This window comes from Fusarium mangiferae (assembly GCF_900044065.1).
Source record: "Fusarium mangiferae strain MRC7560 genome assembly, contig: FMAN_scaffold012, whole genome shotgun sequence".
Lineage (NCBI taxonomy): Eukaryota > Fungi > Ascomycota > Sordariomycetes > Hypocreales > Nectriaceae > Fusarium > Fusarium mangiferae.
The window spans coordinates 1,457,043-1,483,019 of record NW_024573932.1 but is presented as its reverse complement, the minus strand read 5'-3'; the positions used below and the strand labels follow the sequence as shown (position 1 = coordinate 1,483,019).

General features: G+C 48.0%; 10 protein-coding genes across 10 annotated transcripts; 4 read left to right on the top strand and 6 right to left on the bottom strand.

Moving 5' to 3' along the window:
* Positions 1 to 577: 577 nt before the first annotated feature.
* Positions 578 to 1,990, bottom strand: FMAN_08251 (gibberellin cluster-GGPP-synthase; the record flags this gene model as incomplete). Its single annotated transcript, XM_041821704.1, has 5 exons — positions 578 to 898; positions 1,012 to 1,169; positions 1,224 to 1,489; positions 1,536 to 1,690; positions 1,742 to 1,990. 5 exons carry the CDS (start codon positions 1,988 to 1,990, stop codon positions 578 to 580), a joined length of 1,149 nt encoding a protein of 382 aa, XP_041687458.1.
* An 825-nt stretch (positions 1,991 to 2,815) lies between these two features.
* Positions 2,816 to 5,870, top strand: FMAN_08250 (gibberellin cluster-kaurensynthase; the record flags this gene model as incomplete). Its single annotated transcript, XM_041821703.1, has 5 exons — positions 2,816 to 2,820; positions 2,870 to 3,710; positions 3,759 to 3,879; positions 3,932 to 4,215; positions 4,263 to 5,870. The coding sequence occupies 5 exons, from the start codon at positions 2,816 to 2,818 to the stop codon at positions 5,868 to 5,870; spliced, it is 2,859 nt and encodes a 952-aa protein (XP_041687457.1).
* Positions 5,871 to 6,568: 698 nt separating this feature from the next.
* On the top strand, positions 6,569 to 8,365 carry FMAN_08249 (gibberellin cluster-C13-oxidase; the record flags this gene model as incomplete). Its single annotated transcript, XM_041821702.1, has 5 exons — positions 6,569 to 6,790; positions 6,836 to 7,556; positions 7,613 to 7,810; positions 7,867 to 7,963; positions 8,017 to 8,365. The coding sequence occupies 5 exons, from the start codon at positions 6,569 to 6,571 to the stop codon at positions 8,363 to 8,365; spliced, it is 1,587 nt and encodes a 528-aa protein (XP_041687456.1).
* Positions 8,366 to 8,580: 215 nt separating this feature from the next.
* On the bottom strand, positions 8,581 to 10,005 carry FMAN_08248 (uncharacterized protein; the record flags this gene model as incomplete). The annotated part of the gene is made up of 1 exon (XM_041821701.1): positions 8,581 to 10,005. The coding sequence occupies one exon, from the start codon at positions 10,003 to 10,005 to the stop codon at positions 8,581 to 8,583; it is 1,425 nt and encodes a 474-aa protein (XP_041687455.1).
* A 323-nt stretch (positions 10,006 to 10,328) lies between these two features.
* FMAN_08247 (uncharacterized protein) lies at positions 10,329 to 12,299 on the bottom strand (the record flags this gene model as incomplete). Its single annotated transcript, XM_041821699.1, has 1 exon — positions 10,329 to 12,299. The coding sequence occupies one exon, from the start codon at positions 12,297 to 12,299 to the stop codon at positions 10,329 to 10,331; it is 1,971 nt and encodes a 656-aa protein (XP_041687454.1).
* A 2,259-nt stretch (positions 12,300 to 14,558) lies between these two features.
* On the top strand, positions 14,559 to 16,388 carry FMAN_08246 (uncharacterized protein; the record flags this gene model as incomplete). The annotated part of the gene is made up of 2 exons (XM_041821698.1): positions 14,559 to 15,972; positions 16,027 to 16,388. 2 exons carry the CDS (start codon positions 14,559 to 14,561, stop codon positions 16,386 to 16,388), a joined length of 1,776 nt encoding a protein of 591 aa, XP_041687453.1.
* A 202-nt stretch (positions 16,389 to 16,590) lies between these two features.
* Positions 16,591 to 18,149, bottom strand: FMAN_08245 (uncharacterized protein; the record flags this gene model as incomplete). Its single annotated transcript, XM_041821697.1, has 2 exons — positions 16,591 to 17,981; positions 18,035 to 18,149. The coding sequence occupies 2 exons, from the start codon at positions 18,147 to 18,149 to the stop codon at positions 16,591 to 16,593; spliced, it is 1,506 nt and encodes a 501-aa protein (XP_041687452.1).
* A 1,550-nt stretch (positions 18,150 to 19,699) lies between these two features.
* FMAN_08244 (uncharacterized protein) lies at positions 19,700 to 20,374 on the top strand (the record flags this gene model as incomplete). The annotated part of the gene is made up of 3 exons (XM_041821696.1): positions 19,700 to 19,717; positions 19,769 to 19,943; positions 19,992 to 20,374. 3 exons carry the CDS (start codon positions 19,700 to 19,702, stop codon positions 20,372 to 20,374), a joined length of 576 nt encoding a protein of 191 aa, XP_041687451.1.
* A 1,368-nt stretch (positions 20,375 to 21,742) lies between these two features.
* Positions 21,743 to 22,780, bottom strand: FMAN_08243 (uncharacterized protein; the record flags this gene model as incomplete). The annotated part of the gene is made up of 2 exons (XM_041821695.1): positions 21,743 to 22,650; positions 22,708 to 22,780. The coding sequence occupies 2 exons, from the start codon at positions 22,778 to 22,780 to the stop codon at positions 21,743 to 21,745; spliced, it is 981 nt and encodes a 326-aa protein (XP_041687450.1).
* A 650-nt stretch (positions 22,781 to 23,430) lies between these two features.
* Positions 23,431 to 25,700, bottom strand: FMAN_08242 (uncharacterized protein; the record flags this gene model as incomplete). Its single annotated transcript, XM_041821694.1, has 2 exons — positions 23,431 to 24,304; positions 24,358 to 25,700. The coding sequence occupies 2 exons, from the start codon at positions 25,698 to 25,700 to the stop codon at positions 23,431 to 23,433; spliced, it is 2,217 nt and encodes a 738-aa protein (XP_041687449.1).
* Between the last annotated feature and the right edge of the window lie 277 nt (positions 25,701 to 25,977).

Sequence of the window (25,977 nt, the reverse complement as noted above, 5' to 3'; positions counted from 1 at the left end):
TTCAAATTTGTAACCTCATGAGACGGGATGTTCTGCATCTCTATCACATCCGCTGCCGTTTCCGAATACAACTGCATGTTGACGTTGTACGGCAGAGTTGCAGCCAACTGTCAAACCTGCAATACTTGATTCTAGAGTCTAGACCCTGACCCGCTTTGTAAACGAGTGCCAGAATAAGTCCGGCACTTGATGTGCCGGCTTCCAACACCAATTCTGCTAGTCTTTCGCCGGGGTAACGAAGATTGCGAATCCTTTGCAAAACATGTGATCTTTGATCAGACCACTGCATATCCCTATCACCGCGGTTTAGGTCTACAAGGCAAGCCTAGCGCGTCGATAGAGGCCGAGGTACATCTGGAATCTGTTATTAGATAATTTAGGTAATTAATAATCAGTCCGTTTCACGCATCTCGGCTAATAAGCAATCGTACGTTTGTTTGTGGGTACTGAAAGAAGCTGCAGAAACCGAGCATATTGTCCCATTTAGCAGTTGCACGCCATGAGATAAATTCCAAATTATGCTTCTTTATGGCAAAATGAAATAAATCAAGGAGGCCTAATTGTAAATATGCACAGTCTAAGTTTCCAGCTTCAGACGCTCCACCAGGGCCTTCAGTACAGGGTTGTCCCTATTCATGCCAACTTCCAGGCTTCCAATCTCGGCTAGAACTCTTGTGTGCAGCATGCCAAGCAGTGCACTCGTCCAGTCTAAGCTACCGTTAACTTTCATCACTTCCAACACCAGCATCTTTTGCTGTGCCGTAAGCTTTCCCTGGATTCGCCTCATCGATAAGATGTTTGTGAGAAGACCACTAGAGTCACTTTGCAGAGCGTGCATCAGAGTCAACGAGTATTTCCCCTCATCCAGGTCCTCACAGAATCCTTTCTGATCAGTATACTGTGAATGCTTAGCAAAGGGTCTGGGACATAGTGGAGAATGGGTGAAAGTGCCGAGGGGTGGATCTCCTTTACTAGTACCCGAGGAAGAGAAGTGGGCTGTGGGGAACAAACCTTGTTGTCAATGAGATTCATGTAATCATCTCTGATCTGGAAATACTGCCCGAGCAGTGAAACAACGCTACTGAGAGACTCAAGTGTGCTGTCACTGATAGACGCTTCAGAGTTCAGCGCTAGTAGTTCAAGGGATAACCTGAACAGGGCACCAGTCTCTGCAGTAACGCAAGTTAGTCTATGTCCCATCACAATAAACAGGGGAATCTTACTGTCATTGACCATCAGAAGATATTCTTGGATAGACGGAACAATGGTATTAGCAGTCCACCACAGGTCCATTGCCTGACCCTGGAAGATCGTGGTTATGGTACCGGTCACATCTGCCAAAGCATCTTGACTGACGATCTCCTGTATTTTCTCGATAGCCTTGACGATGACATACGTTGCTGTGTTGATTGCTTGGGCTGGACCGAATACAGTATGTGTAGATGGCTTGCCCCGCCGAAGTGGGGAGTTGTCTTGAAAATCATCGATTCTGGAATGTCAGTCGGTCTCCAGAAAGAGCAGATTGGGATACCCACATAAGGGACGAGTTATGGAGCATGCCAATCACCTCTTTGATCACCGAGGTCTTACTATCCGGGACATCAAGCCAGACATTCAACGAGTCAATGAAAGCCCCACGGATACCCTTAGAGGGAAGAGTCAGGATGTAGTTGTAGGGAGAATCAGCAACCTGGATATCTAAGCAAGTCACTATGAAGGGGTGAGGGCGACGTAGACTTACCTTAAGGCGCTGTGACTTCCACCTGTGGTTGGAGTCCGAGCTCATAGCGGTTGAGAAGCATAGCTGGGACACTATATCCGGCGAGGCTGCATTGTGAGAGAGAGGAAGGGAGACTCGTCGCTCATCATAGCGAGATAAGGAACCGCCTTCTGAAGAGGAAGAGTCTGGAGGAGTGTCTCTGTAATGGAAGGAATCCGTTACCTGAACCGTAATCTCCAACTTCTGGTTTGCATGAAAAGCGTCAAACATTGAAAGAAGGTTGGAAATCTGCTGCTCAGCCATGATAGTATTTGAGATGTATACGTGTGTAGTGTGAGATGAAAGGGAGTCAACTGCGAGGAGGGATACAAGAGCGAAGAGTGACGTGAATATTTGTCTGATCGATTCAAGTCGAGGTGAGATAGAGATATCCGATGCAAACAATCGTGCGGTTCCTTTGTCCTCCATGGCTAATCTATCCCGCGTCATCATGTCTCAGAACTGCGTGCTAGACTCTCCCCCAAGACGTACGTGCATATTCTCGGCGCATTAGCTGCACCATGTCAAGTTTGTTCACGAACCCGGATTTGTTCTTAACTCCGGATACGCAGACCTGCAGAAGCGCCCGTAACCACTACCTTGATTAGAACGAGATTCTGTTGTTGTCTGTTTACTCACCACTGTATCAAGGTCCTTCGGCATGCATATGCATAGATACTCTTCCAGTCAACAGGGGGGTGACTTAGAGCTACACCTAGCAGAGTTGTCGTCACCCCAGGGGTATGGTCATTGATATACACCTGGTGGTTGCAACATACCAGATTTGACGTGTCTGAGCGCCGGGAATCTATTTCCAATCTGCAAACCCAATCTACATCCCAATGGGGGGAAGATGGAGCTTACCCGGCTCTGCCGTGTCCATGGGGAGAATAGGCATACCCATGTTTTTCTGCTTGGTCTTGTTTCCTCGATTAAAGTAAAGCCGCCTCAGACACAACGATGATATCCCGCAAAACATACAGAACAATTACTTTCTTCTCTCATCAACATACACTAAGGCTTATCACTACAGTAGATCTGAAATACTTACACAAGATGCCGTACGTTTGAAACACAACTTTAGCTAATGCATATTCTAACCTATACAAGTGGCAAAATCGAGAACGGTGCCCCCAAAGACGCCAAGACAGAAAATGACTTGGTCTCAGCAGCGAAGTCGCTACTGGACCGCGCCTTCAAGAGCCATCATAGCTACTATGGCATATGTTCCACCAGCTGTCAGGTATATGACACTGCTTGGGTGGCCATGATACCCAAAACGACAGACAATGTCAAACATTGGCTGTTTCCCGAGTGCTTTCACTACCTCCTAAAGACTCAGGCTACTGATGGTAGTTGGGGTATCCTCCCAACGACCCAGACTGCCGGCATTCTGGACACTGCTTCGGCTGTGCTTGCGCTCGTATCTCATGTACGAGAGCCACTGCAGATACTGGACGTCTCGCCAGACGAGATGGATCTCAGGATCGAGCAGGGAGTTGCTTCTCTGAAGCGACAGCTAGCCGTCTGGAGTGATGTTGAAGAGAGTAACCACATTGGTGTCGAGCTCGTTGTACCAGCTTTGCTTTCCACGCTTGAAAAAGAGCTCGGCATGTCATCTTTTGAGTTTCCTTGTAAAGATATATTGAAGAGGATGCATGAGGAGAAGCTCAGGCACTTTGACATGGAGAAAGTGTACGGCAAGCCATCGTCAGTATTACACTCACTCGAAGCCTTTCTTGGAAAGATTGACTTTGATCGTGTTTCTCACCTTCTTTACCGTGGCTCTATGATGGCTTCACCTTCTTCTACAGCCGCCTACCTGATTGGTGCAACCAAGTGGGATGATGAGGCTGAAGATTATCTCAGACATGTCATGAGAAATGGTGCTGGTCATGGAGATGGTGGTATTTCGGGGACCTTTCCAACAACACATTTTGAGTGCAGCTGGGTGAGTGCTCTAGTGCTTTTCACCCTTTTCTGCTAAGTTTGGTTATAGATCCTAGCGACACTCCTGAAGGGTGGCTTCACTTTGAAACAAATCGAGGGTGATGGCTTGCGCGGCTTGTCAAATATACTTGTCGAAGCGTTGAGGGACGAGAATGGAGTAATTGGCTTTGGTTAGAATGCCCCAATTTCATTATCGTACCATGGAGACTAACTACAGTACAGCACCCCATACTGCTGATGTTGATGACACGGCAAAGGCTCTTCTGGCATTGAGCCTTACCAATCAACCTGTCAGCCCAGATATCATGATCAAGGTCTTTGAAGGAAAAGATCACTTCACCACGTTCGGATCTGAACGTGATCCCAGCTTGACTTCCAACCTCCATGTGCTGCTGAGTCTCCTGAAGCAGCCCAATCTATCGCAATACTACCCACAAATCCTGAATACCACGTTGTTCATTTGCCGATGGTGGTGGGACAGCGACCATTGCGTCAAAGATAAATGGGTAAGTTCTGCTTCCCAACTAGTAGAATCACTCGCTAACTATTCTAGAATTTGAGTCATCTATACCCAACCATGCTTCTGGTGGAAGCTTTCACCGAGGTATTTCATCTCATTGATGGTGGCGAGCTTTCTGGTCTCTTTGACGATAGCTTCAAGTGCAAGATCGGCCTGTCAGTCTTCCAGGCTGTACTACGTATCGTCCTCACCCAAGATGACGACGGATCTTGGAGAGGATATCGCGAGCAAACATGCTATGCCATTCTAGCTCTTGTACAGGCACGCCATGTATGCTTCTTCACTCACATGTTGGACAAGCTACATAGTTGCGTCGACCGTGGCCTTTCGTGGCTCAAGTCCTGCAGCCTTCATTCTCAGGACCTCACTTGGACGTCAAAGACGGCATATGAGGTTGGTTTTGTTGCTGAAGCCTACAAGCTAGCTGCGCTTCAGTCAGCAAGCCTAGAGGTGTCCGCCGCTACCATTGGCTATAGCACCACCTCGGCAGTTCCATCATCTGATCTGGAGAGGTACATGATGCTCGTGCGGAAGACTGCTTTGTTCTCGCAGCTGGATGAGTGGGAACTCAGGGCGTCGATCATTGAGTCTTCGTTCTTCGTGCCCCTTCTACAAGCCCAGCGTGTTGAGATTTATCCGAGGGATAATATCAGCATCGACGAGGACAAATATCTGTGCATTATTCCTTTCACTTGGATCGGATGCAACAACAGAAGGCGGGTCTTTGCATCTAACAGATGGCTTTACGACATGATGTACCTATCGCTCCTGGGCTATCAGACCGATGAGTATATGGAAGCTGTCGCTGGGCCGGTGTTCGGTGATGTCTCTCTGCTTCGCCAGACCATCGACAAGATCATAGACAACGCAAGTGAAAACCTGGCCAGGACCAATGGTACGGCGCACATTGGAAATGGTCATCAGCACGAGTCACCCAACATTGGACAAGTTGAGGATACTCTCACTCGCTTCACCAATAGCGTGCTCAACCACAAAGATGTTCTGAATTCGAGCTCTTGCGATCAAGACACTCTTCGCCAAGAATTCAGAACGTTCATGCACGCCCATGTAACTCAGATAGAGGACAACAGCCGCCTCTCCAAGCAGGCCTCTGGCGACGTTTTCTCTTCCCCAGAGCAGTCGTACTTCCAATGGGTCAACAGTACAGGAGGCAGTCACGTCGCCTGCGCGTACTCATTCGCTTTCTCCAACTGCCTAATGTCAGCGAATCTGCTCCAAGGCAAAGACGCATTTCCCTCCGTCACTCAGAAGTATCTCATTTCCTCTGTCATGCGTCACGCTACAAACATGTGTCGTATGTACAACGACTTTGGGTCCATAGCTCGCGATAACACTGAGCGCAATGTGAACTCGGTGCATTTCCCAGAGTTCGCGGTATGTAAAGGAACGCCGCAGAGTCTCGACGAAAGGAAGGAGAGACTCTCACAGATAGCTACGCATGAGCAAGGCTGTCTTGATAGTGCTCTAGAGGCTCTGGAAAGACAGTCTCGGGATGATGCAGGTGATCGTGCTGGTTCTAAGGAGTTGAGGAAGCTCAAGATTGTAAAACTGTTCTGTGATGTCACAGACTTGTATGATCAGCTTTACGTGATCAAGGACCTTTCGAGCAGCATGAAGTGAGGGAATACTATGGAGCTGGTAATTTTGCTGTGTACTGTTCTCTGGCTTATTTGAGGTCACATAGTTTGATTAAGTGCGTGAATGGAGTCTCATTTAGCTACCTGAGCCTAGTCTTAAGTGCTCACAAGACTGGAAGTCCATCAAAGCTTGGTCTGTGTGACATGGAGCATTGAATACAGGAATCTCTCCCGGGCAAAGAACTTCAACATTCGGCGGGAAATTCTCTTTTCAGCAAGTCAGGCAACTCAATTTGACCATCTTGTGCCACTGTACTAATCAAAGCTTCGTCACCGTCTGCGTCAGTGGTGTAGGATCTCGTATTCAAGACGTGTCCCCTAATGCATGACGTATGGTGACAATCGGAAGACCAGAGAACAATCCGTAGAACAATGTCACGTTGCATATCGTGATATCCTTCTTCCCAAGGCCACTACATGCACACCTGGCGCCTACGTTCTGTTTCGGGGTTACTACCCTATCTCCGTGCCATCACAGCGGCTGAATGTGAATACCGATGCATGGAACTTCTGGGACCTCTTAGCGCGGACTGGTGACGCCTGAATACAGCTGGTAAGGATCTAGAATTACCTTTGTCATTTATGCTAGATATCTCCGATAGGTAAACAATATTGTTCCGTTACTAACCATTCACCCTTTGAAGATTCATCTATACGATCCTGAAATTTCTCTGAACTATGATGAGTAATTTTGTCACGTTGATTGAGCCTCTGGAGCTCACTGGCTCACGGGTTTTGCGTATCGCCGTGGCGTTCGCCGCCCTCTGTGGCGCTACAGGACTGTTAGCATTCTTATGGTGGCTCTACAAGCAGTCTCCGAGGGAACGGATCTTGCCATATCCCGTAGTAGGCGATCCTCACGCACAATCGCTAGAGGAGAACCTCATTGAGGGAATGCAGCAGGTAAGTCATGTGAGTTATGTTTTTGCTTGTCTCTAATTCATGCAGTACCGTCACTCGCCCTTCGTCTTGGCTGGATCACGCCCACCACTGCTCATCCTACCAATGTCCGTCTTTCATGAAATACACAACATGCCAAATGAATATATTTCCGTCATTGCGGAGCATGAAGACAAGTTTCAGGGCAAGTACACCCACATCACCACCGTCAGACCTGAGATTCCCGCCACTATTCGTCAGGACTTAACTCGAAATATGCCCAGTATTATACTGGAATTGCAGGATGAGTTGGCATATGCTTCTCAACAGTGGCCTAGAACAAGCAATTGGACGTCTGTATCGTTGTACGAGATGATGCTCAGGACCGTGGCGCTTTTAAGTGGCAGAGCGTTTGTTGGTCTGCCCCTTTGTCGCGATCAAGGCTGGCTACAGGCATCCATAGGCTATACTGTTCATTGTGTTTCAATTCGCGATCAGCTTCATACGTGGAGTCCTGTGCTGAGACCAATTATTGGCCCATTTTTACCCAGCGTCCGATCGGTGCGAAGACATCTTCGCTTCGCAGCAGAGATAATGGCTCCTTTGATCTCGCACGTTTTGCAAGAAGACGAAAACCAACATAGAGCAGATGCCCCACTGGCGGATCAGACAAAAGAGCGAGGGACTTTTATCTCATGGCTTCTTCGGCACTTACCTGAGGAGCTTAGAACCCCAGAGCAGGTCGGGCTTGATCAAATGCTGGTCTCGTTCGCTGCAATCCACACTACTAGTAAGTATTGAAACCGCAATATTCGTTTTACTTTTCTGATCTTGTTACCTTGGTAGCCATGGCCCTCACCAAAGTAGTATGGGAGCTTGTTAAGCGGCCGGAATACATCGAACCGCTGAGGGCCGAGATACACGACGTGTTTGGACCTGATGCCGGTGCAGTGGACATATGCGTCAACAAAGAGGCTCTTTCTAGGCTCCATAAATTGGATAGCTTCATTAGAGAGGTCCAGCGCTGGTGCCCTTCATCTTTTGGTAGGTCTCAAACACACATCCAAGTTAATACATGAGATACTAACTGAAGGGTTCAGTTACCCCAAGTAGACGTGTCATGAAGTCAATGACGCTATCAAACGGTATCAAGTTACAGAAAGGGACTTCCATAGCATTCCCCGCCCACGCAATTCAGTACTTCCTTGCTCTTTCTTTGGCCTTCTATCCCTGTACTGACTATACAATAGCATGTCAGAAGAAACACCAACATTCTCGCCTAGCTTTAGCTCTGACTTCACGAACCCGTCCCCTCTCATATTCGACGGGTTCCGGTACTCGAATCTCCGATCTGTCAAGGGACAGGAGTCGCAACACCAGGCAGCCACTACAGGCCCTGACTATCTGATCTTCAACCATGGAAAGCATGCATGCCCTGGAAGGTTCTTTGCCATATGTGAAATCAAGATGATACTCATAGAACTATTGGCGAAGTATGACTTCAGACTTGCAGATGGAGAACCAGGGCCTGAGCTTTTTCGTACCGGGACGGAGACTCGACTAGATACTAAAGCTTGTCTCGAGATAAGAAGGGGGTGAATAGGGAGACGCTACGAGATTGGCTTTTACTCTGAGAGGGAATCCTGGAGGAGGCTACGTAGTGGCCTAGAAGAACCCAGTAGAGAAAGGCCGCAGGTGTAGATTAGACAGTTACCAAGATTGTTAAACCGGGCTTTCGAAGTGGATATGTACTTAAAACATCAACTTCGAAAAGGCGTAATGATATTGAACAAGTGCAAGTACCCAGCTATTATCTAAAGCCTTGGTGTCTCAGCCCAGCGCTGCCAGCTGGGGCTATTACTCAGGTGCTTCATTGCTTCAACGTCCAGTGTGATCAGCACCTCAAATTTGGTGCTATCTGTTTCTGGTAACACCAGTCCGGAGCCAGTTCCAAAGCCCGCTTGTGCTCTACGCACAGCATCTGGAGCGACGCCCATCGCAACATCTTGTTTGTCAAAACCCGGTAGGTCCCAGTGAGTCCGAGTACCAAAGTGCCGCCAAGTATTGAGGTAAAAGTCCAGTGGATCACTCAGGTCAAAGTCAAGCCCTATGAACCGCGGGTCTGGGACCCTGCGAAACAGAGCAGTGCGAGAAGCCACGAAGTCGTCGTTGACGCTGAGAATAGTCTCATCGATGGCACGTGCCATAGTTGCTAGGCTAGAGTAGGCAATTCCCTGATCCTCACTGCATGCGGCTGAAATAGTTGACTTGTTAATAGAGGCAATCGGAAGAGCTATGGCGTTGCCAGAACGGGGGCCAATGGCATCGGTGGATATACGTCGGCGCCAATCGACAGAAACCATAAGTCGTGCATCTTCGGCAAGAGTCGTCTCGGATGACAAGCTGTCTATACGGGCTTTGGTGGCATGAGCCCATGTAAGGGCAGCGAGACATGTAAATGTTGAAGGCTGGTGTTTCGTGTCGCTGGGTCGTGTGTATGCGAGTTTGTCCTTGAGATCACGAATAGTCTTCACCCGAACCACAAAGATACAGCCCGTGTTCTCTGGTACTGTGTCTTTTTCCAGAGCGCGAAACTGCGTTGGGCCGAGAGGAGATGGAAGGAGTCGATACTCAGGGTAATGAGAAAGTAGCTCGTTCAAGTCTGCAACTGGCGGGCTGGGGGCAGCTGCAGGCGCTTCGCAACTCAAACGGGCTAAAACTGTAGTATCCGACGTCTTTTTCGTAACCTTGGTAAGTTCGGCAAAGCACCTAACGACGATATCCATACGGCCAGCATCAAAGATAGAATGGTGGCCGTAGATGCCAAGAAGCAATCCCCCATTTATAAGACGGACATGTACTTCAAAAGCCGGAATACCCTCTCCCCCTTCTTCGAGTCGATAGCTTAGATCGAAAGATGTATCGACGAATGCTTTGGCTGGAAAGCCTTGACTCTTGAGCTGACTGTACGTCCATCTGAACGAAGCCCTCTGTTCGAACTTGAAAGGAATATCGTTTACACCACTCGTACTAATGGCCAGATGGCCGGGTGGGTCCGCTAGGAGAAATAATCTGCCCTTCAAATCCGGAAACTTTTTCGATAATTCTGATAAGGCTGCCTTGAGATGTTGCTCGAGGCAATCGAAGTTCGTGGATATTCGGTAAGGTATACAATACCATAGGCGTATATATGCTCTTGGTGCTATTTGGTCCCAGATATCCAGTGTTCGGCATTCCATTGTTATCTGACCTCCAACGACTCTGATAAAAAAGTAGAAGAGTGGCGACAGACAGTTTGGCAGCGCGTGCTGTTGGAATTTCTAAAGGTCGAAGTTGCATTTGCTAAATGGCCTCGACGCGATTATGTAAACATGGCGGTCAGGTAATAAGCAGCCAAGAATTATTCCCGATTGCAATTAGTAGTGACAGAGAGTGACTCGTAGCGCTTGTGCAGGTGCACACCGCCACTCTCTACGGTAGTGCTGATATTACACAATGAGGCTGAGTAGTGCGCTCAACAGAAATAGGTAAGAGCATTGAATTCTTAGAGCGATGTTTCTCGTTACTTGAAATGTAAGTCTTCCCACTTTCCATCTGTCGCACCTAAGAGTTCCCCATCCATGATTCCATGCACATATGCTTCCCCAACGACCGAGTAACACTCTCGTCTTTCCGCAATCACTCTCCTTACCACGAAAGGTACGCGCCCGCCAGAAAGAAGAACCACTTCGTCGCCTGGTTCAGAGGACGGATGCGCGAGACCAAAGTACCCTTCATTCGTAAGAAATAGTCTTCTGTACCAAGACACATGGTGCATAGTACTTTCGTAGAGACCACCATCTTGATCCAAATCATCATTCCCGTGATATTGATCCTTTAATAGGCGAAGAATCGAGTCGATACCTGGTGTAAAACTCGGACTCTCCCCAGCTGCCTTCAGAACATCAAAGGAACTCGAAATGTTTTGCTGGAGTTCCTCCCGAGCTTGCAAAGCAAACGCAGCAAACTTGCGAACCCAATCTTCACTGACTGGGTAATGGTTTGTTCCCAGGCCGATGTTCCCGATTAGAGTGCGCCAAAAGGCGTCAATCATAGAACAGGTCTTTCCATTGACGATTGGGTATGCGGCACTGAAATCGACCATACTCGCCCACTTCTCCAGTGTGAGATAGATGGACTCCTCTGCTATTGAACCTATCTTAGATATCGTATCAACTTTGTACGCTGAAAACGTCAGGATGTTCGGATCCGCAGGCGAATGCTGAACACTGACTTCTCGTCCTGTCGCAGCGGTATACAAGGTCAACCATCCAGGTCGCGGTGGCATACAGAGAATAGAGGCAACCTGATGTACGCTGTAGTCCGGTACCCAACTTGGAAGCTCAGGAATCTGCCGAAACTTCACATCTTCGACACCAGAAAGGATGTCAAGGGAGCCCTGGCGGATGAGATGAAGAGTGACATCTCGAAAGACTTCGACAACAGACTTTCGATAGTCTGGTCTAAGTGCCAGTGGTAGCACTTCTCTTCTCCCGCTCTCTGCTAGATTGATCAGTGCGAATATTTTATCCACTGGCTTCGTAGCTTTAAACCGCCGAGTCGACGCCAGCAAAAGATCCAAGCTCTGACGCTCTCCTTCCTGATGACGCACACGACAGTTCATCATACCCGTGATAAAACCTGCTGCACCAGAGACATTATACATCTGGTGAAAGACTTTGATCCATGAGCTCTCAACGAGGAAAGTCGCGGCTCTCCCAACAACATCGAATGGTAGCATCAACAGTCCGCAGAATATAGCTGTCTTTCGTGAGACTGAGACTTCCTGGATTATCCAGGCTCGCTGGAAAGCTGTTCGTGAGATGAACTGCATGAGAGACCCCCATATCGGGTTATCATGCTCTGGTAGGCCGACTGCCCTCATAAATATGGGGTTTAGGAGAGCGCTTATCCCAGGGCGAGAACCTTCAGACTCAAGGAGATACGTCTCCAGGCGATTCAAGGATGATAAGAGATCCAAAACTGCCTCTGCATTCTCCCCGGGTTCGCCAATCCAAAAGATATCCATAGAGGCACGCTGGTAGATCTCACACATCTGCCCTATCTGCTGAACGCACTCATCCTTGTCCTCTTGGTTGATGCATATCTGATCTATCCAGATGATGCGCTCGCCGGCTGTTTCGCGGTAATTTTGGAGGAAGTTCCAGAGATTCAGGCTGACGTTGAGATATTTATCGTTAATCAACACAGGCCGGAAAGTCTTGTGCAGACTCTCTTCGTGCCATGTATAGGATAATGCAATGTATCGGGGTGGTTCTTGCGCAGCGAGATCGGCATCAAACATCTTGCAGCGAAGAATATCTTGGCCTCCATCTGATAGAATCTGAAGCAGGCGGAAGCTAGTAGAGCTTGTGAGACTCTGGTATGTTAATTTCTGTATGCCTTGGGGTACTTCAAGAGCTTGATTATCCACGCTTGGGAAGATCTCCGATGCGCAGATCGGCTCCTTTCGAGATGTAGAGCGAGATGACATTGTGATATACCTGGTTAGATACTCTTCTTATTGGCTCTTCCACCTTGCTATACAATATATGAAGTTCGAGGCTGGTTCAGTGGGTTAGGTCAATAAGAGCTGCTTATTTACTACTATGTAGAACGAGAGTTGGGTGTTTTACGGGGATTTCCAAGGACATAAATGACAACGCAGACCACTTCCTCTGACAAGGCATATTCTTTTCTGCGCATATCTGTGATTTGAAGGAGTGAGATAATGCCTTACCCCGCTTTGCGATACTGAAGTGTTTGGTTTTCAGCCTTGGGGCCACAGGCTTCTTCTAATAGGCTCTGTATGTCCACCAGTACTTCCCCGGATCATGTGCAGCGAGACGCATTCGGTTAGATATAACTCCAGAGCATCTTACGGGCGATAGAACTATCGAGTTCGAGCAGGTCTACCAAAACGGCCAGTAATAGGGCTTTGAAATCACACTTGCGGCGAATCATCCGTACTACGCAAATTCGCTCATGTGGTGGAGGAATGGTGGTTTTGATGGCACCTGCTCCAGAGACGACAAAACGGCTGTCCCCGCGATGACCTCCCACTGCCTTGGGAGCTAAAAGGGCAGGACATTGGCTAGCATCAACGCAGACATTTGGTACAGCGTCTGGTCTGAGCATCAACAGCCAAATGTGGAGATGGGTAGGTGAAGAGGCAGAGTCGTTGACTATTTACAGATGTAGGATAACGGTACGAAGCCGAATGGAATAGAAAGAGAAAGATCCGGTGTTATCCATCCGAAACACAATTCGGAGGAGCAATATTGCTGATCATGACTTTTAGCGACAGAGCAATTAGGTTATAGTGGATGGCTAGCGTCTGACCCCGCTATGTGACAGGGGCAACTAACCTGCGGAGCAGTGAAATTATGGGGCATTTATCGCAAGAGCAGGTTCACTAGCCTGAGGAGCAGAGTTGGCTTGTAGGGCATTTGTCGGGAAATCTATGGCCCAGATCACTCTGACGTATGGGATCTTAGCATGATTTCCCTCAGCTGAAGCAAGTACCAAAAATAAATCAGCCGCGTCTCAACCAATTCAACTCAACGTACCCGATTCAATCGCATCTGACACCTCATCTTCTCTACCCATCTGGTGCAATTAGCTGGCCGCAGCGTTTGTCGCAAGAGCAAGGCCACTGACCTGAGGAATTACAGGTGCAGATTACGCAATGATTTATGTTTTTGGATGTGACATTTGCATCGATCAGATTGAGACGGTTGTGTGAACGGAATACCATCAGACCAATCATCTTAGTCCAAACGTCTTGGGCAACCCGCCAATTGTGTGTAAACAACATATCGAAGCTTGCACGGTCTCTCCAAACATTAGAAACAGCGGTCAAGATTACCAAACTCAGAAAGACCTCCGTCGCCGCGCAAGAAATTTGGTTGTGCAACCTTTTATATTTACCATCGACTATGAGCCGTGTAAGCAAACGGATGAGGACGTCTCCCCCGCGGATGCACCATAACGATCCGGTCCAATGGAATCAAACTTTCAGTCTCAGCGAAACGTTGGTCGTTAACTGCTAAGCAGATCCGTTGGTTATTGCAGAAAGATCCACAACAAAAGAGACAATTATGGACAATGCCTGTCCAGTTGTCAGTGCATAGTGTAACTGTTGTAAAGCCCTATCTACGCTAAAATATGCATTGACCCGGTGGCTGAGATTGACTGGTGTTGGCCGTTATTGACGACGACATGATGAGCAAACAGGGAATCTAAATCCAAAACGTTGCCATACGTGCCGCAGCACGCGATTGTAAGCATTTTAGAGGCTTCCACCACTGGGCGCTTGATATGACGGGGTTTGAGCATTTCGTCGATAAGATCCGCGACGGAAGCAAACGGCAGCGTGTAGCGCTCACATCCGCTCCATTTTCCTTCCGTTTACTATCTACTGTGTGTTACAGTAACTGCCAACTGTCCGTCACCGGGTAAACAAGCCACAGGCGCAGATACCCGGCTAGATGGGTTGAAAGTCGGATCATCATTGGCTATTTGACCTGTTAGACGGCGCACGGGAGGGACCCTTGTCAACAACATCTTGATTGGATAAGACATGGATCAGGCTGCGAGTCAAATCTCTTGCCATTTCCTCAACTTCATTTTTTACCCTCTCACTATTTAGAAACATCGTTTCTTTACTGTCTGGATGGACATATATTTATCTTGATCTTACTGGCAGGGACCCGCCACAAATACACCAAGTTAGTTTTCAAGGGCGATCAACATGGCAGACTCTCTCGCGGTAAGACACGCCGCTGCTCTGAAACTCATTGAGGACTTGACATCGTCACTCAATGACGTGGAACCACTAGGAGATATCTCGCGTGCTCAGGCGGATTACGATGCTGCAGAGGAACGACACCGTCGTGAACAGGACCCAGCGCGGAAAAGGGCTTTGTGTAGAGAACTGGTCCGATACGGAGATCGCCTCGAGGAGATAGAAATGCAACACAAGGAAGCCGAGGCGAAGTGTAAGGAGCAACTAGACCTCTTCGACACCAGGCTAGCCAAAGAGGGCTACCGGAAGCTGGCTACTCGTGCTTCTTCTAATACTGGCACCGATCAAACAACCCACCAGTCCTCTAATACGTCGGGAAATCTTATCCAAACTCCAGATCCCAACTACGGTCAACTTTCAGGGTTCACCAACAACCGAGCAACCCTTGAGAACACCGAATCGCCAGGAACCCTTCCCCAGTCCAGCACTATTCGGAACACGATCGAGCCCAGATTAACCCCATCGCGTACAGACAGTGCAGCCCCGTCAAGAGGTTTTTCGACAGATATTGATCAGCAAGTGGAAATTGAACCGACTATTCGGACAGATCGGTCAAATCAGAGACACGACAATCCCTCCTCCTCTCGGCCTGCAAAACGCCAGAGACAGGGCGCCTCAAGTGAAAATGTCACAGAACGAACGACCACCTTTGACGAGGTGTACCAAGGTGGTAAAGCTCGGTGGAAATACAGAATTACCAAGATCCATGGACTACACTATATCTTTGGGTGCGAGAAGCACGAAAAGCATTTTGGCAAAGAAAACCCGCTCCAATCTGCCATGAGTCACCTGAAAGGCAAGGGACACTCTTGTAAGAGGCCTAATGCTACTCAGGCGCTTAGATCGCTTGGGATCCAAGTTTTGCCCTGCACCGACCGAGACCTCGAGCTGAATAACAAGGCTGTGGATCGTTACTTGGCAGAGCAGGAGGAGAAGAACAAACGTCGCAAGGCTTCGGTCAAGGACTTATCCCAGGCTCCCCAGACTGGTGAGATATACATGGCTTGGTTCGGTGACGACGATAAGGGATACTGGCTGCACGCCTTTTTGGTCATCCCATTCTTCCCGCGGCCCGGCGATGGTATGGATGTACAATCGGTTACGGGGTCAAACCTCAACGACGATATCCCTGCTTGCTATAGGTTCGATGAAACTACTGATGGGTATAACTGGACTGAGGACTATAAGGAATATGGCAAATATGCCAATAACAGGGTTTATCCAATCATGTGCCTCGTTGGGCATATCCCACACAAGGTGGACTGGCTCCCCGTCTGTCACTTCAGAAAACTCAATCTCGAGGACGAAGACCTTGAAGACAAGGATGTTATCAAGGCGTTTATGCGGAAAAACACGACGGGCAAGTTGTCGTTGACCGAAGTCTGTTTTTATTTTACTAACCAACTGAGCACAGGATATGTAAACGAGGTTGACGATGAATCTGAAGATCTTTACGGAGATAGCCTTGCGGGAGATGACGATATACCGACCTCTAGCGGGCGTAGACAGAGCCCCATCGGCAATTCTTCTGAGAACAACAATACAGATCAAAGTATCCAAACCGGGGCGACAGCAGAGAACCAGGAGAGCAGAACGCTTGGGCCGAACCTCGCGACACAAGAGGTAAAGGACGAACCAGCAACTATAGGACGCCGAGATGGGGCTACAAGTGCGGCGGACCAGTCCGCACGGGCACGCCAGATGTCTGTTCGGCGAAGATGGCCATCTGCACGAAAGGGTCCTCCCGACATGGAAACTGTGAGTGACAGTGAGTGACGCCAAGAATGGTTTCAGCAGCATCATGAATAAAGGTACTTTATGGATGAAAGCAGATGAAATGCATATTTGGTTCCGTATGGCATATGTAAATACTTGGAGGGGAGGAAGAGCAACGGGTATGTATTTATCTAAGGGCCACATGTATATTTACTTGCAACCTTCTTCATTTCGACGGATACCGTTCGCTGTACGGAGGAATCTAAGGCTCAGACCTAGCATCTTCAGCTTCCCGTCTCCATTTTGCGCCCAACTTCCATTGGACAGCCAAGCTCACCAATGCAACACTCTGCACTGCAACAAAGACTGTAAACGCCAACCCGACGCCGATTGAGTTGATCAGTGGCATAACAAAACTCGTACCTCCTGCTGCGAATAGGCATCTGGCGAGGTTCAGGCTCGCGCTGGCTGCGGCGCTGCGGTCGTGAAAGACATCGACGAGATAGGTCATGATGACGGACTGCATGGAAACGGCAGACCAACCCGTGATGAAAGTTGATACAATTGGAATGGCAATATGAACCTGTTTGGGATACTGTATGGTCCAGCCAAAGAGCAAGATAGACGCACATTGAAGGAGGGAAAAGACGGGGACGAGACGAAGGCGTGCTGTCTCCAGTGGGAACTCATTCTCGTGATCCTTTCGCGTGTTGACAGTTTCAACATCATCCTCCGTGTTAATGCTCGCATTGCGTGCATTATGCCGAGCTTTGAAACGGCGGTAGTCCATGTTCAGTATCTTGCCGGTAATCAGTGTTCCCACCATGGATCCCACGCCGTTGGCGATGAATGTCAGGCCGATCTCAGTTTCTGTGAGACCATATTTATCTTCGAAAAGACTAGACATAGCCGTAATGCTCATTTGCCAAACCGCATAATAGACTGCTAGGAACACAATGATGGGAGCCGCCTGTTTGCTGATGAGGATGCGGAAGGGTCCTGTGATATCGATGCGTTTCTTCTCCGTAGGCGATGGAGAGGCTGCTTCGTGACTCCATTTGACTTTGGTCGTTTTCTGATAAACGCGTAGAGGATGTTTGGCTATGACATGCTTGGGTTCTCGGCTCCCGTTGCCAACGATAGACCCCAGCGTTTCGGGCAAGAGGAGAACCAGGAAAATTAGGAACACGCCGCTGTAGATGGTCAAGAACCAAAAGATGGATCTCCAACCAAGGGATCCAGCCAGCGCACCTCCGATAATCGGACCAACTGCCACGGGCACCAACAGCCCTGCCTGGAATATTCCCATGAGGCCACCGCGATTATCTCGGGTTGTGATATCCCCGATAACACCTGATCCTATAGCAATTGTACTAGCACTACCAGTGCTCTGAACGCATCTCAGCACGACCACAGTCGCGTAGTTCTTGGCTTCTGCTAGTCCGATGCATGCTCCCAAGAAGACAATGAAGGTGAGCAAGTATGCGACCCGACGTCCTTTGACATCTGATATCGGGCCCCAGAGACTGGGTGCAAGCCCTTGGAAGATGAGATACGAAGTCACAGTGAGATTGATCAATTCAATCGAGACGTCGAGGTCTTGGGCGATGGAAGGGAGGGCGGGGAAATAAATATTTGACGCGAAACCTGAGACTACGATTTTATTAACAGGAGAGTTTGAGTTTGAGGATCAGATGGGAACTTACATGTTGCTGCGATGGAGACAATTGTCACAATCAAGGCAGTTTGGCGTTTGTCGAAGATGCTATAGGGCTCTGGCTCAGGCAAAGGAGCCGCTGCGGTTGATTCTCTTCCACTCATTGTTTACGATGCTTGATATATAATTCGTCATTAATAAATATTATGTGTTATTGACATATTTGAGGAAGTGAAGTCAAAGCCACTGGTTTTATATTCTTGGATACCCACTTGAGGTCATGACGCAAGTATAAAGACTCCCGGAGTTCGGAGTTGAGGCTCCATAATAGTGGGGATGTGGCGTGCTCAGCTCCGAAGTACAACGGGTGGCCAGGTTGAACCGCCAGGTCAATAGGTGAAAGTAGCGGATTTAAGAGCTAACTCTTAAATGGTTTCGGGTTTTAAATAACTCTCTTATCTGATTTGTATTAATCAGACTAAATTCCACTAGTGTCATAATCTCTACCCTTTTGATTTGGCTGTAAAAAGTAATGGTAAGAGTTAAGATTGCAACTTGGCTACCCTAAACTTAACCAATCTCACAAATTGCAAATTGCTAGAAGCTGTTATCTACCTTCTGTAATGAGATTATCATGCCCTGGAGAATTTCTACGCTGAAGGAAGTTGTTATAGTATAACAAAAATATCACAATTGCCAGACATTGAATCCCAGGCCTCTTGCGAGGTTTTTTCTGTCGATTCAAACTCGCTGCTAAAACTGTGACACCCAAACAACACATCCAGCTAATAATTTTCAGGTCTCTTGCGGTATATTAAGACGAGCGATTCCCTTATCTGTTTTTTTTTGCGCACTACATACAGACTATTGCCAATATCTATGCACATGTCTTATTAAAGAATCTAGATCCAGCGCCATACTTATAGAGGCTTGGTGGCAATGTCTATAATCTTCCAGTCTGATAGGGTAGGGAATCCCCGTATACCCCGCAACGAGGGGAGGGCACGCGACAAGCTGCCATTCTCTTCTAACATAACACAGCAGGTAACTACCTTATACTTGTTTTACTGGCGTGTGTATACTAATAAAGCTACAATGATACGTATCAGGTAAGGCGTGTAGTCCACGTCAGCTCGTATACGCTGATGTAGATACCAAATTGACGCTTCATTGACTTCAAGATTGAACCCTCGCCAAAGAGTCATGCATTTTCAGTCCCGCAGACCGAGCTCATTCGTTTCCCAGTCACGTCTCTGGAATGGTCATGGTTCAGCTCTCATCTGAATATCCAATGCTTATGACCAGACAGCCCAAACTAGCTATCTGCGTAGTTCTCGACCCCTCATCCACGAATAGATCGGCTGATCGGCTGGCGGGAGGAATGCCGGGCTGCCGCAACTAGCTTCCTATGGAGGTCGTCAGCCAGCCACATCCCCACGCGGATATGTAGGCTGGCTGAGACAAGTTCAGCTCATCCACGTCTCTCATTCGTGCCATGCCGCTCTGACCCTTTTGTGGCCACGTCTAGACCGTAGCAATAAATGGCGTCTTTAAGCTCTCTCCTAACATAAAACCCCATCGTCGCTCTCATCTTCTTCTTAAACTAGTCATTCGGATTCTTGGGCTCTTCTACCTTATCTCTTAGACCGTTTTAGCACCATCGAGCATCTTTAACAACTATACACAATCGTCTAAGACACTATATCTTGATAAGATGTCTTCCGAATCATCAGTTAGTACTTTTACATTCGACTAGTTGGAATTAATACTTATGCATTAGCAGACAAAGCCTATCATCTATATGATCCGACATGGAGAGAAGCCCGCCGAAGTCGACGGGAAAGAACCAGATGGGCTGTCTGCTCAAGGTAAAAAACGCGCAGATGATCTTCCCAGTGTGTTTGGAGAAAGTTCGTCCTATAATATCGGATACATTATGGCAGAGCATCCTCACCATGGTTAGTGCCCCCAATCATATCTTCCTTTCATAGTTCTAATTCAAGTAGACGGTAGTCGCGACCGCCCTTATAAGACTGTGGAGCCGTTGGCACATGCGCTTGGGTTGAAGGTCCATAAGAAGATTCAGAGAGACGATTACGTCGACGCTGCAAATGAGGCCAAGTCCTTTGAAGGTCCAGGAAATGTCCTGCTTTGCTGGGAGCATAAATCCCTTGAAGGCATCGCCAAGGCGATTGGTATCCAGGGCTATGCAGCACAGACCGGGTGGACTGGCGAGGTGAAGTATCCTGGCGATAGGTTTGATCTGATTTGGGTTGTGCCGCCGCCGTACACCGAGATCACCGTGGTAGGAAGTGAGCTGGTTCCGGGTTTGGATGATGGAGTTCATGTCAACGCCAATGGAGATGTTCCCCCTCCTTCGGCTGACTGAGGCAATCGTAGCACTATGAAACGTCTTCCCCCAAGGTAGTTCCTTGCAAATCAACTTTTATATAAAGCTCTCCACGTTCTAGGAAATTTACAGTAGCTATACCAAACCCGACTGAGGCGACGTCATGATGGATGTCAGCGTCGTTTAAGACTTTATTGGACAATCGCTATCTCGATTGGAAGGTCTGAGAGGCGATAGTCCAGTGAGGTCCGACGTCCATAAAACATAAATCAAATCAAGTCTCAAACCACAGACTGAGCCCAATCTCCTGTATCAGTCAAGCTTCATCCATTATACCATTAACGCATACAAGCCAGCACGTGTGCCACAATGCCTGTGTCGGAGAACTCACACAGATGATAGCTGGAAGTGCACTGATTTGCGTCTCTCTCAGCGAGAGGATCGTTTCCTGGCTGAGCCAATACTTGTACCTCACTTTCTGGCATCGACGGCCTGCTTTTGGTGAGAACTGTACCGCGAGGTAGTAGAAGGATACTTATACGCGTCTGGCTGATTATCGTGATGAAGTTCCTCTTAAATACGGGCTGTATGATGTATCTGGTGTCCAGATCATGCCAAAGTGATGGTGGGCTGGCTCCTCTCTAGCTTTTGTTGCTTCTGTTGAGCCTAGAACCTCGGTCCTGTGTAATCTCTAATATGGGGCAGCGATAGATAACGTATGTTGAGGGCATGTACCAGGGCCTATAGGTGCATCAATATTGTCTTTGATCATAAATCGGTATAACGATAAAAGCGATTGTTAAGTATAACGAGAAAGCCACTGCTAAAGTCGTGTCCCATAGCGCTGCTTCGAGGGGCTTGTGGATCAACAATTCCTCTCCTACCGGTATCGAGATTAGAACCATCAACAATGGTTCTATCCTTTAACTGTAGGCTTCCCACCCAGGGGCTCTGTCTATATCCACCTCACGATCTCTATAGACTACTGCATCTTGCAGAAAGGCACCAGTGATCTTGTTCTGGGTGATGGAAGCAAGCCATCGGTGGGCGAGGGAGACATCGTTGTGCAGCAACGAACTATGTAAGCACCGGATGATCCTACCGATTAAAGGGTTCGCTTACTGGTGGTTTTACTTGCGACAAAAGCGCCTATGGTCGCTGGAAAGGAACTGAACCTTGGTGCATCATCCTGGGCATGATATACATGGTATCGTATCGACCTCAATCGTCTTGGCACTACCAGGGTTGCAGTTATACAACGAGACAGAGGCAGGCTAATATAAATACTGGGTATTAATGTTGTTAACTATTAACATTGTAGATGTTATCTACCTACTGCTGATATATAAGTACAGAGAAGTAAAAGTGCGTCTAAGATTCTATGCAGCATGGTATTTCAGCTCTAGACTAAGGTGCAGTTGGAGTAACAATAGTGGGAGCTCGATCCACGTAAATGTCTACAGGCACTCGGTACGACACTGCCAAGTCATCAGCACCGAGGTACACAGTATAGTCGGAGCTAGTGCTGATAAAGAACTTGGTCCAATGGGCCTCAGTCGAAACAGTACAGCCTTGGCTGTCACCTGGTCCATTGGACACACAGTCCAACTTCACGGCAGAGCACTGAAGAGCAGTACCAGCCGCAGGATTTCGCGCACAGGTGAGGCGAGCCGTGCCATACTGGTAGTACTCGGTTGAACAAGGAGTCAAGGCGGCGCTTCTATCCATGAAATGGTACTTTGCGCAGACGGGAATGCCATCTCGGGTGAGGTATCCGGTGGTGTCATCGATGACGAAGCGGCCGACTGTCCACCTTGATGAACGGTCACCAAAGATGATGTAATCGCCATTTGTATTCGTCGATTTCAGGGGGAGGCCTTGGGCGGCGCCTTGACCGGCGATGAGGAGATGGTCAGTGGGAGCAGGCTCTTCTGATGTGGTGGTAGTCGCCATGGCTGTAGAAGAAGCCTCAGCTGTGGTCGTGGTAGCTGCATACGTCTCAACAGCTGTTGTCTCGGTTGACGCGGCGGTGGTCGCCTCAGCAGAAGTCACTGATGTGAATAGCGTCGAGGCGGAGGTCGCCTGAGACGACGCCTCAGAAGCCGAGATAGTGACATCGGTAGTTTCGGTGGTGGCAGAGCCAACAAAAGTTGAGGCTTCAGTAACGGTGGTGTCGATCGCAGTCGATGTCTCAGATTCAACCCCAGTTGAAGTTTCAGTAGCGAGAGTTTCGACTGTAGAAGTCGCGGACTCAGCGAGCGTGCTAGAGATCTCGGTTACAGAAGAGGAGAAAGTTGCAGAAACAGCAGTTGAACCTAATTTATCTCAATTAACCTGTACTCCGACAAAATATTAGAGGTCAATCAATATACCTGAAGTCAACGGCTTGCAAGGGCCGGCAGCCACAAGCCCAAAGGCTAGAGAAAACGAGGCGTAAAAGCGCATTGCTAACGAAAGACTAAGGTGAGAATTGAATCGCCTACAGGTTCAAAAGAGAGACAATGAATCGGTGGCGGTCGAAGTGGCTTCTTATACCGTCAGGGGCTTGGCTTCTGTGAAGCTATTGATCTCAGCTGTCACTAAACCCTGTCATTTCCATAGCCGAGACAGAACTATCGATTGTCATCCACACGGGCTAACGGTGTTGGGGTTGATTTCTGTAGTAGCGCCCAATAGTCAACGCCACACGTGCCATTTTAATAACTAGCGTTATGCATAGTGAAATTACGACTTTAAATACTCCTGTGCCTGCGGATACTCCGGAGAGACAATGCAGTCTTGGACTCTACAAATTCCAGGAGAGATAATTGTCTGCTGCATGATGTTGTTGATATATCTCTACCTAGCACCTAAAGTTGCAAATTAGGCTAGCTTAGCTATAATATCTAGCGGTTCGTCGGAGGTTTTCACACCAGGCAACTTCAGCTCTCGAGCAGAATTCTTAAACCGTCCCCGATCCCCTTGTAAGTATGGTAAGGATGAGATTTAATCGAAGATTTGACGGCGAAATGGAGAGACCAGTCATTCCATGGGGATATCAGAGAGTCCATGAAAGGGCATTATGATTCTTTATCATGAAGCCAAACAGTCTGTAATTATTCTGAACGTATTCCGACAAGCACACCATCTTTCACAACCAATCCCTCTTCTTTAGTCTCCCTCTGATTGAACGTTCTTCCTATATCACAAAAGAAATCTTTCACGCTACCCATAAAGTCCCTCGGTGGCTCCTCGCCACGGATCATCCGCCCAACATCCTGATCAGATGCAAGGGTAGCTTTCTCCAAGATCGGCCTAACATCATCACTCTGAGATATCTGGGCCACAGTGTGCCATGCGTTCTCTAAGAAGCTTGACTCTATATGGGACAGGAAAATGGAGGCCATGACCAGGAAGATGATGATATTCCCAATTATGATGGCCATTAGCGTGACAAACCCCCATTTTCGAGCTGGCGCCTGAACAAGATCAAAAGTTGTGATTCTCGCTGGTTGTATCGCCTCAGAGTAAGATGTGATATGGTCATAGTATGCCATTCGCCACACAAGCGTAGTTAAAGCTTGTATTGCCAGGGCAGGTGAATTTGTCGTATTTATAATGTCGTTAAATATTTGCCACATTAGAGGACTGACCCTTACAGACTTAGACCCCTGCGAAGTAACATAGTCACAAGAAGAACAAATGGCCAGATCTGGGAAGGCCATGCCTGATAGCCAATCTCCTGTCTCATCCTCAGCTGTCCTTCCAGTTGTCGGGCTCCGGACTCTGCCTTGAAGACTCTGATTCAGCATGCTGGGAGATATATTTAATATCTGTCGCCTGGATGCCACTGCTGGGTCTTGGGTATTAACAGCGCCGAGCTGTCTCAGAATAGCAGGAGTATTATATTCATTCCTACTTTTATTGAATTGATAACCAGGCTCAGTCAGACTTGAAGCAGCGGATGCTGTTATTTCAACGTGTTCGACCCTAAACCGCGTTAGCCTCAACTCACAAAGGCAAAGCTCAAATACAATCCTTACTGCGATGTAAGCTCAGATCCTGTGCATAATGTTATCTGTATATATTCATCTCTTGTCTCAAGTCCACCGCTCAACCTCACACGGTTCCACTGTCGAGCCCATGGACCAGAATTGCTTGAGTTCAGAAGAGTCCAGGTAGCATTTGTAGGTTCTGATTCAAAAGGCAGCCTATCGCCTTCTGAGAATGATAGATCGGCCAACAGTTTAAAGCCATATTTTCCCAAAGATGTTGATACCCACCCTAATGGTGAATCAAGGGCAACCGCCTTACGCTCCCCAAGAAACTCGTTCTCGCAGAGTAACCACTTCCTCGATGTGGCATCGTACGGCCGTTGTCTCGGGATTTGGCAAATGAAAGACCTGGAAATCTGTTTGTCGTTCTCTCCGGGCATAGAATAACTCAAGCCAGTATCTGTATAGATATGATAAGGTGGGAAGTTCGATAAGTCTACTGTCGCATTCAGACACAAGTACCAAACCCCCCGTAGATTCTGCGAGCGACAGTACTTAGCCGTGAATTTTGGCCTCACGCATACCACATGAGTGTCAATAATTCGAGCAATGCCATTGAAGGACTGGATGGACTCCCTCTGAGCCTTGGTTGAAAAGGGAAGAAACGCTCTCAAGACCGTTCCCGTATCGTCCAACTCATCAGACGACACTCCAGGTTCTGAATATTCTGCGAATATCTCGGATTGAGAGGGAGCTCTATTCCAGTACTCTAGACCGTCTGTTCTTAGAGGTATAGGGGTCATCCCCCGGTACGTAGCCTCATTTATTGCTCCGAAAGTGAATCCATAGCTTATGTTCTTCTTTAACGATAGAATGGTAACTTTTCGAAGATCCGTAACGAGCAAGGTTGAAGCGAACTGCGAGGCCGTAACGAGGACAAAAAGGCAGATCATGAGGATGCGAAGCCAAGGTCGGAATATTGTACCAGGAAGCATTCTCTGGAACGATTGCGGTCCGCTGTTTGTGAAGCGAGCAATAGATACTTCTGCGAGAGCTGACATGGGTACGCCATGAAGTTCCAGTGCAATTGATGCAGCCATAGATATCGTGATAGCAGCGAGAGTACCGATGGCCCATCTTATGAGAACACCCATCAACGTGATGGACTGGGTTGCGCGTCCACCGAGCATGAGTCGTCGCCAAGACTCTGATTCCCTGTCCTCGAACCAGAGCCATGTTAAGAATACGACGGCTTCTACCAAGATGACAAAGGATGTGGCGATGGCTAGCCAAACACCAAAGCCTATCGTCATTGGGGTGTCGGTTGGCCTGCTCGAGACAATTTGAGGGGTTGAAGGACCCTCTGATTGATGGCTCTGAAGGCTTTGCATTTCCGAAATCTCGTCGTCTTGGTTTTGATCTAGGCTGTCATAGTCAGACTGACGCAAATGGACTCTGGAGGAAGATTGACAACTCATGATGAAGAAGCGTAAGCCGAAGCGTGCACTAATCAGAGAGATAGAATATTTAGAAAATAGGAATTCTCAGTACCCCGGGACATTACTAATAGCCATCTTGAGAAAAATAAATCGAGCACAGAGGCTTAGCTGTACTACTGTCACACAATTACACATACACCGTATACGAGAACACATCTTGCGAATAGAT